The sequence below is a fragment of the Tachypleus tridentatus genome, chromosome 10 (genome assembly GCF_004210375.1).
Source record: "Tachypleus tridentatus isolate NWPU-2018 chromosome 10, ASM421037v1, whole genome shotgun sequence".
Classification (NCBI taxonomy): domain Eukaryota; kingdom Metazoa; phylum Arthropoda; class Merostomata; order Xiphosura; family Limulidae; genus Tachypleus; species Tachypleus tridentatus.
Window position 1 is genome coordinate 28,018,094 of NC_134834.1, and position 21,272 is coordinate 28,039,365.

Sequence of the window (21,272 nt, forward strand, 5' to 3'; positions counted from 1 at the left end):
AACTTCAGAGTGTGTTTATCTTGCTTTCTCCCAAGTGGTGGCACTTTATATCATGTCTGCTAGCTAGCTGTAGTAATATAGAAAATTTTGAAGCAATAAAACTTTCTATAAACAATAACAAATAATTATAATAAAAAACAAACTTGTATGTTACAAAGACACGTGTGGATTGATGGATACGCCACTTAGCTACAGTAATATAGAAATTTTTAAGTATTGAAACAAGAAAATCAAAACTACAAAAACTTAGTTACTTTAAATTTAAAACTTTCTATATTACTATAGCTAGGTGACGTATGCCTCAATCAACACGTGTCTTTGTAATATACAAGTTTGTTTTTTTAGGTATATTTTATGAAACAGTGACATCAAGCGCGAGGCGCACATATACCCGGATTAGACTTTGCTTCTTAGGATCTTTACCAATTTACCCTCAGATCTAATTATATTTATGTAAGAAAGGAATCATTAGTAGATACCGGACAGAATAATTATGTGAAAGAATTAGAGCGACAAGTTTCGTAACTTTTTCTGTATCTTTGTCTGGAAAAGTCACTTATTGAAAAAAAAAACTCAGTTCGTTATTCTGGACTCCTCTACTAAACCCATTATTTCAATAACAATAGACTTACACACTTAGATCGTACAAACGTATTTATTAACTGTACTTGAATTTCACTACAATTTTCCTTTTATTTTTATACTACGTGATTTTATAATTCATTTGGATTAAAATCTGTAAAATAAACACAATAACAGTAAAACCAAATGAGGGGAAAACTGTTACACAGTTATTACAATTGTAATATTTACAGCTGACTTTATAAGACTGATGGAGTATAACTTCAGCAATTTTCACATTACTGTCTATGAAATACGTAACTTCTTCATGGCAATACGTATCCGTCATTGCTTTCTCTTGACACTCTCTCAATTTGCAGAAATTCCTGTAAAAGTACAAAATAAACAGATACATATAATTCATTGTATAAGCCATTGTATTAGGATATCTAAATAATTCTTATAAAAGTGTGGTTCTGTAATGTAGGTGAAAGTAAATATCGGCACATAATTACATAAATAACATACTCAACATGAAATTTTAATCTGATTTTAAAATTAGTGCAGTGGTATGGTATTCAATAAGGAGTAACAAACAAACTTTGGCACATTATACAATTTACAACTTTATATTTCACGTACATTAAATCTCCCAGGCTTTTCTTCATTAACTAGTTACTGATAAGCAAAATTTTTCGATAACGGCTTATTGAAGAGAAAACGTGAATTTAGTTCAAGGTCATTCACACACACGACGATAACAGTCCAATGATCGGGTCAAGACCATTCACACACACGACGATAACAGTCCAATGATCGGGTCATTCATACAGACCACAACGACAATAATTTGATCCAGATCACAACCTCCAATTCAGCAACTGTCAAACAAATCAGGACAATCACGCTCAGCACCACAATAATAAACTAATTGGGCCATAACCATGCTGGTAACAGTATCAGAGTTATGTCATTTTGTACGGTACCGTGAAAAGTCTTAGGACAAGATCATATTTTGTCATTCTTTCAATTTTATGGGGCTAATTCTTCCATGCCATAACAGAATGTAAATATTAACATTATGGTAATGATTCACTGATCCATGTTGACAAATGAATGAGCCAGGGTGAGAACACTTATTTTTTAGAATTACCATATACACTGCTGGCCAAAATCTTGAGGCTAATGAACATAAAGACAAAATATGCATTTTGTGTTGTTAGACTCAACCACTTATTTGAGTAGAGCTTCGAAAGATGAAAATAAGAAAAGGGAATATAAAAATAAAACTTTTTTAGCATTTAATAGTGAAAACGTGAACACTATGAAATTAGCCTAAATACTAGCTGGTCAAAAGTTTAAGAACATACTGAAACGAAGCATTAATCGGTAAACACATAACGAAATTTAGTCATTTGTGTTCAAGTATTAGCGTTGTCAACATCTCACATTGACATCTGTGTTACATTGGGTAAAAACATGACAAAGGCTAAAAAGTTGACAGAGTTTGAACGTGGGAGAATTGTCGAGCGGCAAAAGCAAGGACTCTCTCAACGTGCCATCGCTGGTGAGATTAAGCGTAGTATAACTGCTGTTGCAAGTTTCTTAAAAGACCCTGAGGGATACGGAATGAGAATTTCAAGTGGTCAGCGCAAGAAAATTTCGCCGGTGTTGAGCAGGAGGATTCGACGAGTTGTCCGACAAGACGCCAGCCGATCGTCGAACCAGATTAAGACCCTTACAGATGCAGAATACAGCTCAAGAACAATAAAACGGCATCTACGAGAGAAAGGCTTTAAAAACCGTAAACGTCTTCAAAGGCCACGCCTCCTTCCACACCACGAAACAGCTCGGTTGAACTTTGCTGAGAAGCACCAAACATGGGACATAGAAAGGTGGACGAATATTTTGTTTTCTGATGAGAAAAAAATTAACTTGGATGGTCCAGATGGCTTCCAACGTTACTGGCACGATAAGGATATCCCACCAGAGACATATTCTACACGACACAGTGGAGGAGGTTCCATCATGATCTGGGGTGCTTTCTCCTTCCATGGAACAATGGAGCTTCAATGGAGATTATACAAGGGCGTCAAACAGCAGCTGGCTACATTGAAATGTTGTCTGAAGGCCCTCGCTTGTGTGAAAATGACTGGATCTTTCATCTACAATCCACAATGCCCGCAGGACAAAGGACGTTTTCATGGCGAATAACGTGATTCCTTTGGACCATCCAGCGTGTTCGCCCGAACTGAGCCCCATTGAAAATGTTTGGGGGTTGATGGCAATAGAAATGGACGTCAATTCCAAACAGTGCATGATCTTCGTGAAGCCATCTTCACCGCTTAGAATAACATTCTAGCCAGCCTTATGCAAACGCTTATATCGACCATGCTAAAGCGAATGTTTGAAGTTATTCGTAATGACGGCCGTGCAACTGAGGCCTCTTGTTGGGCATTTCCTACCGTGTTTAGGACTTTTTTTGGTATGGTCTTAAACTTTTGACCGTCTAATATTTAGGGTAATTTCATAGTGTTCACATTTTCTCTATTAAATGCTAAAAATGTTTTATTTTTATTTTCCCTTTTCTTATTTTCATCTTTCGAAGCTCCACTCAAATAAGTGGCATATTTTTTCTTTATGTTCATTGGCCTTACGAATTTGACCAGCAGTGTACTTTTACCAAGGGCTTGTCATAAAGGTTTTATTTGAATCTACATACTGATCAAATTTAGGGTATAAAATAACTGTCATGGTACCCGATGCAGTATCTTAACGATATGGAAAGAAGTCAACATATGGTACCGGTATATGCTAGAAGAAATCAATTTAATAGCACTCCAGAAATAAACCTTGACGAAAACAATTTTTACCATTAAGTTTTTTTTTGCCGTGTCATCATTCAAAAAGGGTAGAGGATTGTCAGTAGAGCAATGAGTTCGTATAAAAGTTTTAAGTGATGCTGGTTGGACTCTCCAACAAATTACTTCAGACTTGTAAAGGGCCCTGGACACTGTCTAGTACACCCTAGATCGCGAGATCGAGACAGGTAGATTTGGAAAAAAGGAAAGAAAGAGGCAGAACACCTAAACTCAATTATGCTGATATTAAGTATTTTCTTTTATTCAGCCTTCAGGACAGAAGGAAGACTGCCACTGATCAAGCACGAGATAAAATCCACGTACCAAACGACAGAAAAGTGTCCAGATCTATAGTATCAAGAAGACTCAACGAGAGTGGAATATTTGGTCGTGTAGCAGTTAACACATATTATCAAGAGGTTAAAATTTGCTAAAGAGTATAATAACTGGACTGCTGATAATCAGAAAAGGATGTGTCCAAGTTTGTAATATTTGGTACACCCAGTGGAAAAGTGAAAAATACCCCCATAAAGGCATAGCACCTACCATGAAACATTGGGGTGGCAGTTTGGGATGTTTCTTTTCTGAGATGATAAGAGATATTTGCAAAATGGATGGAATAATGGACCAGTTCAACTAGCGTCAGATATGGTTGACCCATTAGTTTACGTATTATTGGTAAAGGATTATATAACAAAGACGTTAAAGATTCCAAACATTGATTCAACCTAAGCAAAAATTATTTAACTAAGAAAACTGCTGGAGTCATTCAAATAATGCAATGACCCCCAAAGAGCCCCGATTTCAACACAGTTGAGCAGATCTGAGATTTGATAGATCAGAAACTTGACAAATCAAAAGTTACTTGGAAAGAAACTTTATAGGAGTGTATTAGAGACATTTAGACAAAAATCTTAAAAGACAATTAATTAAATATGTTGTAAAAATACCTAGAAAACTGTCTGCAGTTATTAAAGTAAAAGGGAGACAAACAGTTAACTGTTTATTGAACTCAAGCATTTCTACTGAGTTTCTAATGTACTAACTATGAAGTTTAATAGAACTGTGATGTTTTACCTTCCATCGTTCAGTGAAAGTAGCCTGAAATCTAATTTTAAAATTTGTCCTAACACTTTTGTACCCACACACAAATTTCCACACGACTCTAGAAAAGGTTTTCGTCTTAGCGTTCCAGGATATCACAACCAGGACTTGTATGTTTTTACTCTATAATAGTTGATGCATAAATAGCAGTGTGGCATGAACTTGTGTACGTAGCTCGTTCATTTGATGCAACATCTGGTTATGAGACAATGTTATTACCACCAGTTAATTAACTGCATCAGCTTTTTGGTTCTGAATTCCGCGCAAAGCTACATGAGGACTGTTTGCTCTAGCTGTCGTTAATTTAGCAGTGTAAGACTAGAGGGAAGACTGCTAGTCATCACCACCCACCGCTGACTCTTGGGCTACTCTTTTACCAACGAATAGTGGGATTGACCGTACCATTATAACGTCCCTACGGCTGAAAGGACGAAGATGTTTGATGCGACGGGGATTCGAACCCACAATCCTCAGATTACTAGTCCAGCCCTCTAACCATCTGGCCATGCCAGCCCCTAGAAAGTGGGGAAAACAGTAAGTGGATTTTAAAAGGCAAAACAATGCATTAACCAGTGTAGAATTATTAATATTATGATTTGTTTTTAAAAGAATGCCTCACACTTTGTAAACACTGTAAACGTGTATTAGTTCATGTTTCTTATTCATTCCATTCACTGGTTTGAATACCGAGTATATGTAACTAGGCAACTTGCACTGTATGGTACAGTTTTTACACAGTTTATGAAAACCTAACCCTGTTTTATTATTCTATCTCAAAAGAGTCAGTGAAACGTTACCAACGATCATATTTTTCTGGCAGAATTAATTTTTCTTTTAAATGAAAATACATTAGTTGTAATGATACAAGCTTTTGAAGATAACGTTCAAATGGACTACATGTTATGGTCTGGAAATACAAAATCGATAACGTGTGGAAACCTGCTATCAATCCATCTTTGCAACACCCTTTTAAGGCCAAATACATTTAAAAGTGTGGGAACTCGGAATGTTGGAAATTTTATCAGCATTGAATTCGCACCCCTCCCGTATTAATACCTACATGATTCGTAATATCTCCCTAGAGGGGTTTGCAATCAATAACTACCTTTTCACTAAGCCTAGGTCTCATCGCACGACTTCCGCCGTTGTTTGTGAAACATCTGGTAATAACGAAAGTAATTGAAAAACAGTTTTCACAGTTACCTCTTGATAGTTTGGTCGTTGTCAAAATAAATAATACACTTACTTAACGCTCCGAATACCAATAAATTATCATCAAGTTTTAATTGGACGGTAAAAAGTTTAGGGAACAAGAGTACGCCTTTAGCACGAGATGCATGTAGTACAATTAACTACAGAGACAACGAAAACTAAACACGCACTTCAGACTGTAATTATACTCACTTAGGAACTTGCAGTAATATTTATGCCACGTTTCAATTCCTGGAATAAATTAACGACAAGAAGAGAAGAATGAAAAAGAACATTATAAAAGTTTCGAAGTGAAGGTCACCTTTCCAATAGGTGTAAAGGAACGTACAAACTTGAAGAGTTCGAGTTTCATTGAAATTGCTGCATTTTTATGTAACTAATATAATTACTTATGAAAATTAGAAATTGAAAGCTATTAATTGTTGACAATAACGGTATTGTTGTACATGGTTCAAAACGTGAACAATATAAAGCGTTTCTGGTTTTAAATTCTTCTTACACTTTACAGAAAGTAAAAACTTGAGACTTTTGTCAATTATATCAGTGCAGAATGTAAGTATGCCTAGCCCTGAAAGATATAACCTAATTTTTCTTCTCGAGTAACCTACTTTATGTTTGTCGGTTGAACTACTTGTACAAATCCGAGTTTAGAGACGTGTAGAAAATTCGTACAATGTTAAATATTAGGCACAGGAAGTTAATGAATATAAAATAATCCAAGAAAAGCTGATGTGTTTTGTAAACAACACAGACATCGCGTACGTCATTTTTTTACACAAAATACGGCACGTTGGTTTACCCCACGTTTATTAAAAGTTGTTTTTGTTTAATTGGAAGAACAAAATTCATATTATTATCTCACTTAAGTATGCACGAGACAATACGTTTAACCAGTTTTTACACTGCTACAAGCCAACACAGAAAATAAAATATAAGAAACGATTTTATACAATAAATGTTGTCGTTTATATGTTTAAACCCAATTAAACCGATATTAACTCGTATATAACAATCAATACTGTATCAACAATGACTTAGTGCTGCAGGTACAATGCTACCGAAATACTTACGTTGGTAAGACAAAGTAACAACGTATTCAACGACCCATAATCCTTTAGTGATAGAAATTAATCAACACGTCTTAGGACTACTTATTTATTGAACTTAGGTAGAGCGAACTTCAACTAAGTGATATTATATATATATATATTTTTCCACGTGAGAATAGGGTTGTCATTACAGACTTACCCGTCAACAATATAATAATTATACATAGTTCCATAAGTTAAGAATGTCCTATAATTAAACAATTATTTATGTCAATAAAATCATAACTATCCACAATTCTATGTATCACCAAAAATATAATTAGGTGTTTTACTTTGCCTTTGAACTTTCCAGACTATAACATTGTTTGTACGTTTCGTTTGAAAATATTTGTGCAAAATTTAAACATGTCACTTAGCCATGAAAGCTGTTGTCTAATTTTCTTCCGTATTAAATTTCTTTAAATGTATAAAACCAGAAATTTCGGGTGTTAAAGACATCCGTACTGGTTTTCAATTCTGGGTATGAACTGACTTTATCTTTAATAAAATAGAAAAGCAAAAACTTACCAACAGAGAATTTCGGGATTGTTTTTTATGGCTTTGCCTTTGCTTTCTATTGTGGTTCTGAATTCCTGTGAACATGATGTAGTTAGGTTTATGGCTGACTCAATATCACAAGTTTGCGAAACGAAACCTAGAATGACATAAAAATTAATGAAAGGTCAACATTAAGTGAACTGGTAGTAACAACAACAGAAGAATATCCTTAAGAACTAAAGAGCTATTCCTTTCAGTGGACAGACCACGTATGTGGTTCACTAGAAATCTCTAGTTCGAGCCCACTTCAAGAATATTATAAAGTTAGAATACAGCTGTTGTTCTTGCCATGATGTTAGGCTGAAAGAAGCTAGAATATTTTACAGCCCAAGAGACAGTGTTCACCTGCTACGAAATGTAATTATTACTTTTGTTTGATTGTTTGTTGGGTGGTTGGTTGGTTGATTTAGTGTTTTATGGCGCAGAGCAGTTAGGCTATTTGCATCAAACATCCGGTAAAGAGTTAAAATTAAAGTAAATTTAATAAAATTCATAAAAGGAAATTAAGGTAAAACAAAACAAAGTTTAAAAAAACAAATAGCATAAACCCAATGTTTACAACGTCAAGAGAAAAACTACAGTAATACAAGTTGTAGAGGACTTTCTGTAGCATAACTGTAATTATAATAACTCGCCAGGAAGACTAACGGGTAAGTACAAAAACCACCGTTAGTCACCGATAGTTGACCTTTCCAGTCCTGGTTCCAAGTTATTTAACGTTACGGCCATTTTCTAATTTCAAACCGAACTAGTTGGACTTTGATTCTTAAAAGAGAATCACATTAAAAACAGGTCTAATGTATAAATTAAAACTTAAAATGGCATTAAAATATTAATGGCCTTTAAAAAACTAAAAACATCTCCAAGGTGGACAGTGTCACCATCACCAATAACACTGTCTAACGTCATTGACAAACCTTGGGACAGAACATGTTTAAAATGGTTTAAGAAAGTAAAATGTGGCTTATTGCGACCTGAGTGTTACACAAACTACACACTGGTACATCAGTTCCAGATAAAAGAAAACGACGAGTTAAAAAACTGTGACCAATGCGTAGTCTAGTTAGAACAACTTTCTCCTTCCGATCCTTACGGAAGCAAGAAGGCCAAACTCTAATATAGAGTTTTATTTGGAAAAGCTTGTTTTCGCGTTGCTCACTCCAAGTCGACTGCCAACTAGCACGGAGCCGAGTCCTAAATACAGGACCATAGTCCATGTATGGAACAAGTACGGTGGTGATAGAGCCAGAGCAGATAGATTTAGCTGCGATGTTCCCGAGAGTACCAACATGGCCCGGTATCCAGAAAAACTGGATAGAAGTAGATGTTAAAGAAAATTAGGCCAGTCATTTTTAAATATCGGCGAGAACAGGGTGTGAGCTAATGTGAAACGATTCCAAGGCTAGTAGAGAAATAAGCGAGTCAATATAAATAGTGCAGTTTGAGTACTGCTTAGCCTTTATGTGATCTAGAGCATGAGAAATGGCGTACAGTTCAGCATTGAACACATAAGCTGTAGAAGAGAGCCTGCGTGCAACCACTGAACCACAACAAACCATGGCAGAGCCCCACACAGTCACCTAATTTCGAACCATCTCTATAAATAGGAATGAAAGGATGCTCAGCAAATAACAGAGTTATTTCCAATCAGGAGTGTCTGCTGTTCTCAGATGACTTAAAGATAGGTCACATTTGGGGGACTGTAAGAAGCCATAGTGGAATGGACTGACCAGTGGATACAACAATATTATCCAAGGACAGATCCAACTTATCCAACAGCACCTGGATGTGAGGGCCAAAAGAAGCAATGGCAGATCGTCTGTTCTGAAAAAAGTAAGGCCCACCAAGAAAGGAAAACAACCCCAAGTGGGATGCTTTGGTAAGGAACGAAGTTTTGAAACATATAGTAAAGGCAATTGCAAACGATGGAGGTGCAAAGAAGGTTCATGAGACTATGTATAAGCTCTGAACTGAGGAAGTGCAGATAGCCTCAATGCAGAGCTGAAGTCCTGGATGATGACCTGCAGAGCCATAGACCAGTGATCCATAGTCGAGTTTCGATCGAATAAGAGAACGATATATCTTTAGCACAGAACATCGATCCGCTCCCCAAGTGGTGGAAGAGAGGACATGAAGGATGTTCAGTGCTCTTGCACATTTGACCCTTAGCTGCTTAATGTGTGGTATAAAGGTCAGTTTACAGTCAAAGATAAGCCCCAAGAACTTTGTCGCAGGGACCACAGGCAGCATAACTTCACCGATACAGAGTTCAGGATTAGGATGAATACCCCGTTGGTGGCAAAAGTGCATGCAAACGGTTTTAGAGAGAGAAAAGTTAAAGCTGTTTGCTGTGATCCACTTCAGTAAACGACTGAGGGCAGTCTGTAGCAGCCACTTAATATACCTCATGTTCGACGACTGACATGAGATGTGAAAGTCGTTGATATAGAGCCCGGTTGTAACAGTGAAAGGGAATTGTTCAGTGATGGCATTAATCTTTATACCGAAAAGTATGACACTCAAAACACAGCCCTGAGAAACTCCAAGTTCCTATAGAAAAGATCGGGAAAGTGTCGAAACTACACGAACTTGGAATCTCCTGTTCATTAAAAATATTTAATAAAAATGGAGTTCTCTCAAAATGCCATACTTCCATGTTGTATCATAAGCATTCTCAATGTCAAATAATATTGATACAAGATGTTATAATTTGAGAAAGGCTTCTCTGATTGACGTTTTAAGTCAAATCAGGTGGTCAGCGGTAGAGCACTGCCTTCTGAACCCACACTGGGTGGGCGAGAGGAGGTTGTGTTATTCGAGGAATCAAACAAGACAAGCATCAACCATCATCTCCGAGGTCTTACAGAGACAGCTCGTCAAAGCAATTGGATGGTAGTTTGAAGAAATCTTGGGATCCTTCCCAGGCTTAGAGAAAGGTTGGACAATAGCCTGGTGTCAGGCATCAAGAAAAACATTCTCCTGCCAGATCTGCTAAAAAAAGAATAGCAAGAGAAGCAGGAGATAGATGGCGCAGCATTTCATAGTGTACATCAGCAGGTCCAACTGATGTACTACCAGTTTGAGTTTCACCAGTGTGAAAGGTAGATTATAGTCATAGAGACAATCAGCTCAAAAGTAAAGGGGTGATCGCTCTGCCAGAGTCTTGAAGGCTAAGAAGGTGGAGGAAGAAGCAGAAGTGGTAGAGAGCTGGCAAAATCTTTCACCTATAGTATCGGCAATGCTCCAGATATCAGCGACTTCTTGGCCAGAGAGCAAGATCGAGAGGGGGACAGAATTATATTGCCCACTGACCTTTCAAATCTTGTCCCATATGACTTTGGAACTGGTGGTAGAAGATATGCTAGTTGTGAACTAAATCCAATATTCCTTCTGGCTTTGACGTCTTACCCACTGAGCATGTGCGCGGGCCTGCTGAAAAGCGATGCGGTTCGAGAGTGTGGGATACCTACGAAAAGTATCCCAGACTCGTTTTTGAGCCTTCCGTGCCATGTGGCAGGCAGGATTCCATCACGGACGAAGATATCGTAGAAAACGTGTCGAGGTTTTAGGAATACATTGAGCAGCTGTTTGTATAATACACTCAGTTACTGCTGCCACACAGTCGTCTATTGATGGCTTACCGACGATGGCAGAATCAAGTTCTGCTAGAGCAGTGAAAGAGGGCCAGTTTGCGTGATCCAGCTTCCACCGGGGCACGTGGGTCGGGTGGCATTGACCACGGACAGTCTCTCTCAAAATTATAGGAAAATGATCACTGCCTCGTGGGTTATTGTCAACCCTCCATGAAAAATGGGAGAATAATGAAAGGGAGCAAATGGAGAGTTTCAATAGCAGCAAAGGACTGACTAGGTGCATGAAAATAAGTAGAAGAACCAGTATTGAAAAGAGAAAGGTTGTGATCAGAGAGCATAACGCTCAACAGAACAACCCCTCCTACAATATCAGCACTTTCCCAGAGGGAATTATGTCTATTGAAGCACCAAGGATTAAAAAGGGAGACGGCAACTGTTCAACGAGAGCATCAAAGTGTTCTTTAATCATGTGTTCCTCCAGGCAACAGGTAGAGAGAACAAACAGTTATGGTACGACCCAAGGAAACACGGATGGTTACGGCCTCCAAGGGTGTGTCGAGTGGCAAAGATAGGGTGGGCATATGCTGATCAACGAACAGTGCCACCCCTGCATGCACTCGTCCATCACACAGCCTGTCATTTCTGTACAAAGAAAACTGCCGAAAGGTGACTGTATCGGCAGGTTTCAGAAATGTTTCCTGTAAGGAAAGACACACAGGATGGTAGGAAGCAATGAGTGTTTTGATGTCATCCAGATTAGAACGTAAACCTCAACAGTTCCGTTGTATCAAGGTGGTCATTTTTATTTATGTGTAGGCGAATTGGGTGGAGAACCTTTCTGTTTACGACCACTACTTTTTTCTTTACTGTCTTTATTCGAGGGAGGTTTATCGACCTCCATGGATCCTGTCCTGGGATGATTGGGCAGGTCTTTGCTGTTAGAAGAGGATTCCAGTGAATGAAGATGTGAACAAATGATCGTTTTGCATCTTGGAGTGGGAGAAGATGTATCCGAGGAAATGCTTGTACCTATAACCAAAAGATGTGGATCTTGAGATTTGTTGGAATGTATGTAAAGGACAGAGATGCGTGTTGAAGTTGATTCGTCAACTTTTTAACCATGGAGGTCAAAAGACTTTTCATTTGTTTGGAGAACGATTATTTTGGAGGCACAGAGAGATCTGTCTGCACTCCCTATTGTGTAGTAGTGGAACAAAGTACAGCAACATACGTCAGAGATGAAATAGTGGACAGAAACTTTCAAGCCTTAGAATAAGTAATGTTATGAATCGTTTTCAAACACTGTACCACTTTTTCCTCCAACCATTTAGGGCAAAAACAAAAGGTAGGACGGGTGAGAGCCATTGTAACTGACGCAATCAAGGTCCGCTTCACACACATAGGCATCATGGTCCTTGTCACCACAACGAGCACAGGTCAGGGAACCATGACATGACGTCTTTGAGTGACCGAATTGCTGAAACTAGAAACATCTGAGAGATTTTGGAATATATGGCCGTACCCTGCAATTAAGATAACCTGCCTTGATGGTGGACGTGGTGATGTAAATGTCAGAATGAGGATGTTGGTCAGCATCATAATTCCATCTTTGCGAGTGGAGATATGTCTCACTGCAGAAACTCCTTAAGTGGAGAAACCAGCGAGAATCTCTGACTCGGGGACGTTCTTCAAATCCCTCTTAACAATAACTCCTTATGATGAATTCAACGTAGCATGTGGTGCAACCTCAATAGGTATATCCCCAATCACCTTTGAATGCAAGAGGAGTTCACTGTGTTGAGATGTGGGTGTTTCCACCAACGTATCACCAGATCGACGCTTCTTTACTGACTTTGGAGAGCCAGCAAGTCCCTCTAGTCCATTCTGAATGAAAAAGGGAGACATTTGCCCGAAAGATTTATCTGAAAGTGAATGTAGGATCAGAAAATGAGACACAACAGGTGTTACAGATGTTGAAGATTGCTGCTCAGAATCTTCTAGACGTAGACATTTACCTATGGACTGTTTTATCACTATTTTATTTATGTTTTTAATTCGGGGATCCATAATAAAAAAAGGAAATTTCGGTGTCCACTGACTCCACTCACCATGGAGTCCTACGAGGGGACGCACTACAATGTCAAGCAAGGACACTGCAGCAACGCCAGGGTTTCGTGAGCACTACACCCAAACACCAGCATCAGATACAATGTCTACAACACCTGTTGAGAACATCCAACACCGGTACTTGGTTGACCCTAGCCCAAGTGGACCAGCCTGTTGACCCAAGGGGGGCTACCCCAAGACTGTCCGTCTTCAGGAATTCAAGGCCAAAGTGATATGTTAAAGTTGGACTCCTCAACCATCAGGATCCTCGCCTCCACTTCACGGGTCACGCACAGCAAACACATGGGTGGATGTTTAGATCCCAGAGGAGGTAAACTGAAAGAACAGAACCTTCCCTAGGAGGTCCCTCTCACCACGTACAGAAATATACACCGAGGGGGGTTGTTTGTTAAATTTATCGCAAAACTCTATGCAAGAGCTGTCTGTGCTAGCCGTTCTTAATTTTAAAGTGACAGATTAGAGGGAAGGCAGCTAGTGAACTCAACTAACCACCAGTTCTTGAGCTACTCTTCACCAAAGAAGCAATGAGATTGATCGTCACATTAGAACGTCCCCACACAGAGTCCTAGTCAAGCTCCCTAGACAGCGGGCTATGCTAGACCGCAATTATTGCATTCGTTATGGCCCGGCATAACCCTAGTATGACAAAAAATAACGAAAGATCAGCATTAATTGAACCGGTAGTAACAATAACAGAAGAATATCTTTAATAGGAAGAACTAAGAAACTTGACTCGTAATCTGAGGGTCGCAGGTTCGAATCTCCGTCGCACCAAACATGTTCACCTTTTCAGCCGTGGGGGAGTTATAAGGTGACGTTCAATCCTAATACTTGTTAGTAAAAGAGTATTCCGAGAGTTGGCGGTGGGTGGTGATGACTAGCTATCTTCCCTCTAGTCTTACACTGCTAACTTAGGGACAGTTAGCGCAGATAGCCCTCGAGTAGCTTTGCGCAAAAGTCAAAAGAAACAAACAAGCATTCGATATATGGGTAACTTTCCCGTATTGGAGTTGGACGTATTGTCACCAGTAACTAAAGAAAACGTTCATTGGTCATACCTAGTAATGAGTAAAGTACCAATGTAGATTAATATTAAATTATAACAAATGGATATCGCCCGAGTAATAATCTACATCTTTGAATGTATATAATTACGTATACCAGCCTATTTGTTTGTACGTTTCGTTTTGAAAATAGTATTTGTGCAACATTTAAACATGTCACTTAAGAGTTTCTATGGCACAAGGTCTCCGATAACTTCTTCCTATCAAAGTTATTTAATGTTCTTTATTTAATATTAAGGAGTTTTTAAATTATTTCATTGAATAATAAATTGAATTTTTAACACATTTACAGAAACAGATGAACAAGAAAACTACGAAACAGGAGAATTAGTAAAGTTAATTTGTTTTTGAATTTTAACAATTTGTATTGTTTTAAATCATTCAGTGATTAATAAACCTGCATGCGATCAGAAACCTATCCTAGTTAGGAAGAAGATCTTAGTTTCAGATACAGGAAGGACAAAGTAGTTCTGTTTTCAAGTGTTGATTGCTTTATCGACATAGTTTTAAAAAGAACATTTTTGTATCACACATTGTTGTATGTGTTTGTCATATCGAGTACACGCAGTCAAGCGGATAACAATTAGTCTGTATGGTTTACTGAACTCAGCAGTATCTTCTGTGAGAATTAGTTAAGTCACAAAATGAAGGCCACACTGCACCACTACACTGTATAACATGACTTCAGATCACAACCGACAGTCGCAGACTACTTTGTAATGCAAAAAGTAAAGAAGAAAGTACGGAGTTCACTTTGTAGAAAGTGCAATAAGACAAGCAAAGGTGGAACACAACTTCAGATTGTTTGGAATTTCGCGCAAAGCTACACGAAAACTATCTACGTTCACCGTCCCCAAGTTAACAGTGAAAGACTAGAGGGAAATCAACTAGTCACCACCTCTCACCACCAGCTCATGGAACACTCTTTTACCAACGTATAGTGGGATAGACTTTTACATTATAAGGGTCCCACGGTTGAAAGGGCAAACATGTGTGGTGTGACAGGGATCCGAACCCGCAACCTCAGATTTACCGTCAAGTGCCTTAACCACTAGCCATGGCGAGCCTGAACACACACACACGGCTTTGTGAAAAATAAACGAGCAGTTGTTGCCATGACTCGCAAGTTCAGAGCTGGTCTAATTTAAATGATTTAGTAAATAACAATGCGACGCATTAATAGTTTTATGCAGATTAAATGTAATTTATTTCTATAAATAAACATCTTATTGGTTTACCGAGTCTACTGATACACAAGTATACAGAGCATACACACGTTTATAAGGAGAGGATCCTTTCTCTTGGTACACACAAAAATTTCGCTTCCAAAATGCCTGTTACGATTCTCAAGTCACCTTTAAAATAGTTTTGTTATACTCTTTCTTTATCGTAATTAACGGGCCGGTATGGCCAGGGGGGTTTAAGGCACTCGACTCATAATCTGAGGGTCGTGGGTTCGAATCCCCGTTACATCGAGCATGTTCGCCCTTTCTGCCGTGGGGGGCGTTATAATTTGATGGGGCCGGTATGGCGAGGTGGTTAAGGCACTCGACTCGTAATCGGAGGGTCGCGGTTTCGAATCCCCGCCGCATCATACATGCTCACTCTTTCAGCCGTAGGGGTTATAAAGTTACGGTGAACCACTATTCGTTGGTAATAGAGCAGCCCAAGAGTTGGTGGTGGGCGCTGATGACTAGCTGTCTTCCCTCTAGTCTTACACTGCTAAATTAAGGACGGCTAGCGCAGATAGTCCTCGTGTAGCTTTGCGCGAAATTCAAAACAAACCAAACCAATCGTGACTGGCTGCACATTTCTTATTGATATCGTTATGTTGAAATCAGCGATGTAAATAGTTATGATAAAATTCTATATCTGTACCTCAGAGTTACACCTCAAATCATGACTGATGACCTTAATTATTTTCAGTTAAAGTATTCTTGAAGCTGGTCTCATGTTTGTTTTTTAATTTTGCGCAAAGCTACACGAGGCCTATCTGCGCTAGCCGTCCTTAATTTAGTAGTGTAAGACTAGAAAGAATTTGTTTGTTTGTTTGGGAATTTCGCACAAAGCTACTTGAGGGCTATCTGTGCTAGCCGTCCCTAATTTAGCAGTGTAAGACTAGAGGGAAGGCAGCTAGTCATCACCACCCACCGCCAACTCTTGGGCTACTATTTTACCAACGAATAGTGGGATTGACCGTCACATTATACACCCCCACGGCTGGGAGGGCGAGCATGTTTAGCGCGACGCGGGGACGAACCCGCGAACCTCGGATTACGAGTCGCACGCCTTACGCGCTAGGCCATGCCGGGCCTGACTAGAAAGAAAGCAGTTAGTCATCACCACCCACCGCCAACTCTTGGGTTGCTTTATTACCAACGAATAGTAGGATTGACCATAACATTATAACGCCCCCACGGCTAAAAGGGCGAATATGCCTTGGTCTTACGTAATGACGAAAATGAAAAATGAATATTTAAGTAGCATTGCTCTGCTGGATCAAACGACACAAGGGGTTCGAGGCTAAAGAAATTTTGTCGTAAACGTTTGAAACATTACGTGTTGAAAGAGGGGAAACCAGAATAATTTTCCACTCTGACTATTTCTTTCCCCGTTGGTTCTGACGCCATGGTAACACACGTGTAAGTGTGTTCTTAACTCGCCAAGCCTTTCTTACGTTTGGTAATTTTATTGTCCCTGACATAACTGGGTAGAAATGTTGAGTTTGATTAATGATAAAACTAAGGATTACCAAAGTATTATTTGTTTGATAAGTTGCACAATACAGTCAGGGTGGAAAATCACGTGTTTCCGTTTACTTCATGCATATAAACGCCAGACACGTGCTGTGAATGGTGACAAACTTCATACATTTATTTATCCTGATAAAATATACATGAATTTAAATATTCATGGTGTTCAGAAGGAAACACCAACTCGGAACTATTGTAGCCATTATAATCAGCGGAGTTGAGAAGAAAATTTGCCTGTAGCCGTCGTATTTCACAGTCATTTTCACAATAAAACTAGCATAGAAACTCTTCCTATAATCAGAGAACTTGATAAACAAGATACCAAAAGCCATTTTAGCCCTAACAATCATTTTTCAAAACCAGAACAACACCTGTTATCAAGTTTCAGAAGAAAAATTTAGCACAGAATCATTGCATTGTCTCTAATAAGGAGGTTGCAGAAAAGAAACTTAACCCACAGCTATGTTTTTTTTTTAGTAAAGTCACATCGGGCTATCTGCTGAGTCCACCGAGGGGAATCAGACCCCTGATTTTAGCGTTTTAAATCCGTAGACTTACGCTGTACCAGCGGGGGGTTAACCTAAAGCTGTTGGCTTTTCTGAAAACTCTTGATTATTGGACATGATTAAGTTTTTCGATTTACACACACAACAAAAAACACACAGAAGTAATTAAGAAACGTGAACAAGTTTTTACTTTAAAATTGTTTCAATTATTTCATTGTTTATTCTTCTACAAAAAGGTAAAGGTCATTAACAACGATAAATTATGAATTGCATGTGACAATTATAACAAAACCAAATGCACTGGGATCACATTTAAAATAAAATAATTTCTTACAGTTAAAACCACTCAGTTTCAACGATATAAGTATGGGTTGGCCCTGTGGTAGAATGTTTATATAGAGCAAAGCCACATTTGGCTATATACTGTGTCCACCGTGCGGAATCGAACCTCTGATTTTAGCGTTGTAAATCCAAAGACTTACTGCTGTCCCATTGGGAAACCCCTATAGTAGATCTCTGGATTGTGGAAATAACGATCCGGGTTCGAATCCGTGCAGTGCCACAAAATATTCCCTGCATTTTAATGGTAACATTATACCAGTAAAAATCAAGCCCTTAGCGTGAATGGTGGGGCATTAATGACCGGCTGCTCCATTAACTGAAATTAGGGACGGTAGAATGTAACCTTAATTATGACAACAAATATTTCATAAAAATACAACCGTCTGCCAGAAACAACTGCTACAAAAACTATAGCTAACGAAACAGGGAAAAAACAGGTTTTTATTCTTTTCACTTATTCAACATACTTCACGTTGCTGGAAACTAAATAAAACTAAGAGGTAAATAGTAGTTTTCACTTTGCAAAATTTAATAATTTACAGTTATTGAAGAAAAACAAAGGAATTGTTAATTAATAATTATAGCGGATGTAGAAACCGTTACGAACTTTATTTAACATTATTTAACCGTATGGAACCGAGTGAAATTTAAGTACAGATAACAAGCAATCGAATAGACATCGACTGACATCTCTGCAATTTACACTACACGAACCTAAATGGCTTTGTATACAGGCGTAAATGATAAAAATGCGAGGGCAAATATAGGTCAAAGAGCATATCTTCGAGATATGCTTATCAACTAAGTAAGGGTAGCAAAGTACAGACTACTAGTGCATATGTATCTTCCGTACACTAAATTAGAGAGTCTCAGACTTTATCAACAAAAAATCCTCCCCCATAAAATTTCGCATTCTGGAATCCAACCCACACAAATAATAAATATGGAGTACATTAACAGTACCATGTATTGCTTAGGCCCTCCCCCCTTCCCCGACATCTTCTTGCAGCCTTATTTTGGAAGCCACGTGTGCCAAATATTTGAATAATTCCTTTCTACACTTAAGCGTAAACTAACTAGATGACACAGTTTTTTTTACGGATATTAAGTTAACACAGCAAACTTCTAATTGCGGAATAATGTCAGACAGGTGTGCGCTAGATTGCTTACCTTTAACGAGACAACCTAAAACAGTAACGTATACCAATATCGCCTTCATACAGTATCGCTTTGCTGAATAGTTATCGCATATTCGCAGTTGTGAAAGATCATCTTATTATTTTAGTAAAACATAGTATAGGTGGCGCTTACCAAATTTAAATACGACGAAAAAAAAATCGACATGGTTAATCGCACGTTTTACTAAACGAATATTTTGTGGTTTCTTTCATTCAAAGTGTCTTTTCTGCTAATATTTAGTGATAATAATAAAAATAAAATAGAAGTATAAGTCAACATATACTTATATTTAAACAGAAATGTTTCACTTTACTGAATGCTGTTCTCTTGTTTCAAGTTAACTGAGGCAAAGCTAGTCACAAAAATACACAGGCACACACGCAAGAAAAATAGAAAAACAAACGTAGTTTCTTTGTTTATTTGACGAGTCACTCGTCTCAACAGGAAACGAAATACCCTGAACATTCGTGAATGTTTTAACTATTAATCTTGATTGACGATGGAGGGGAGAGCATAATTTTTATTTTTGTGGATGTGTATCTAATTTTATTTTTTGTTTTGAATTTCGCGCAAAGCTACACTAGGGCTATCTGCGCTAGCCGTCCCTACTTTAGCAGTGCAAGATAGTGGGAAGGCAGCTAGTCATCACCCCCCCCGCCAACTCTTGGGCTATTCTTGTACCAACGAATAGTGGGATTGGCCGAAACATTATAACGCCCCCACGGCTGAAAGGGCGAGCATGTTTGGTGTGATGGGATTCGAACCCGCGACCCTCAGATTACGAATCGAACGCCTTAACCCACTTGGGCATGCCGTGCCCCCTACAATAATTAAATGATTAGAATGCGTGTGTGTTTTCTTATAGCAAAGCCACATCGGGCTATCTGCTGAGCCCACCGAGGGAAATCAAACCCCTGATTTTAGCGTTGTAACTCCTTAGACTTACCGCTGTACTAGCAGGGGGCTCTGTTAAGTGCGTTTTTGTGGCAACGAGATGCGAATCATGGATATTCGGATTTACAGTCTGAGAACGCTAATCACTATACCACATGCGTTTTGCCGCTTGTTTTTTTTTTTTTTAATTTTAAGATAATATTAGTTATTAACACTCACCGTTTGATGCTTTTCTTGTAGTGAAATGCTCAGATCTGACCACAAAGGTAAACAACGTCTGTATAAAAAGGACGTAAAAAATATAACGTAGAGCACTGTTTACTTTGTACCTGTTTCTGCACATTACTAATCTTCAAATGTGTTGACATTATGAGCATATTGATTATCGTTCCACAGTATGTGAAGTTTCATCAGTGATGAAAACGATTATTATCACGTGACATTATCGTCCAATGAAAAGCCCACGATAATAAAGGGGTAAAGAAGCTAGTTCTTACGTACATAACACACAGATTCATTCACAGACAATTTAATGGGGGTGGAGCAACCTTTCAAGTTCGTAAACTGACAGCTGACCCAAAGGGAGACATTTTCATATTACTTTAGCTTGTTTATTTTTTAAATATTTACTTCCGTCATATTTTGGCCTCCATTTCATGAAAGGTCAATGTCTTAATTTTATAATTCTAACAAACTTGGTCCTGACTTGGTCTTAATGATTGACTAGCCCAGACTGTGGTTCCCCCGTGTTCGTGACTCGCGTCCCGTTTCCGTAAAGATAAACAAACAAAAAAACAAATGTACTCCACACATTGGAGTTTTGGATGTATCAAAAGGATGACGGTTAAATCAAAATATCCAGTAATGAAAAAGGAACCCAATGGTTGGCGAGAAGTGTTGTTGACTAGTTACCTTTTCTCTACTTTGGTTCCCCAGTGGTACCGCGAAATGCATGGTCTTGCACTGCTAGAAATCAGGTTTCGATTTCCGTGGTTGGCAGAGCACAAATAGCCCATTGTGCAGCTTTGAGCTCAATTTCAAACAAACAAACAAATCTTTTACTCTGTCAGGAACGGTTAGTACAGATTAAAACATGGAACCACAAATAGAGTAATTGTGACAATGTTTTTGTTTTACTTTAGTAGGTTCGAGACAGATATTTTGATCATTAACATAAGTGATTTAACGTTAGTTTTTGTGAGTGCCAAAGAAAAGAACAACACTTAATTTTTTATTGCTTTTTTATACAGTGACGCTAGTTATATAGGTTTTCAACAATGTTCGTTTGCTTTAGTTTGTTTGGTTTGGTTTGAATTCCGCGCAAAGCTACACGAGAATTATCTGTGCTACCCGTTCCTAATTTAGCTGTGTAAGACAAGAGGGAAGGCACCTAGTCATCACCCTTTATCGCCAACTCTTGGGCTACTCTT

At 38.5% G+C, this 21,272-nt stretch overlaps 1 protein-coding gene across 2 annotated transcripts; it reads right to left on the reverse strand.

Annotated features, from left to right (window-relative positions):
* Positions 1–641: 641 nt before the first annotated feature.
* On the reverse strand, positions 642–20,218 carry LOC143228034 (uncharacterized). Of its 2 annotated transcripts, none has more exons than XM_076459381.1 (3): positions 20,062–20,218; positions 7,355–7,481; positions 642–947 (listed from the first exon to the last, which is right to left on the reverse strand). In XM_076459381.1, exons 1-3 carry the CDS (start codon positions 20,183–20,185, stop codon positions 704–706), a joined length of 495 nt encoding a protein of 164 aa, XP_076315496.1. In that variant the 5' UTR covers positions 20,186–20,218; the 3' UTR covers positions 642–703. The 2 variants fall into 2 exon arrangements, with proteins under 2 accessions (XP_076315496.1, XP_076315497.1); XM_076459382.1 differs by lacking the exon at positions 20,062–20,218 and adding an exon at positions 18,940–19,087.
* Positions 20,219–21,272: the final 1,054 nt, after the last annotated feature.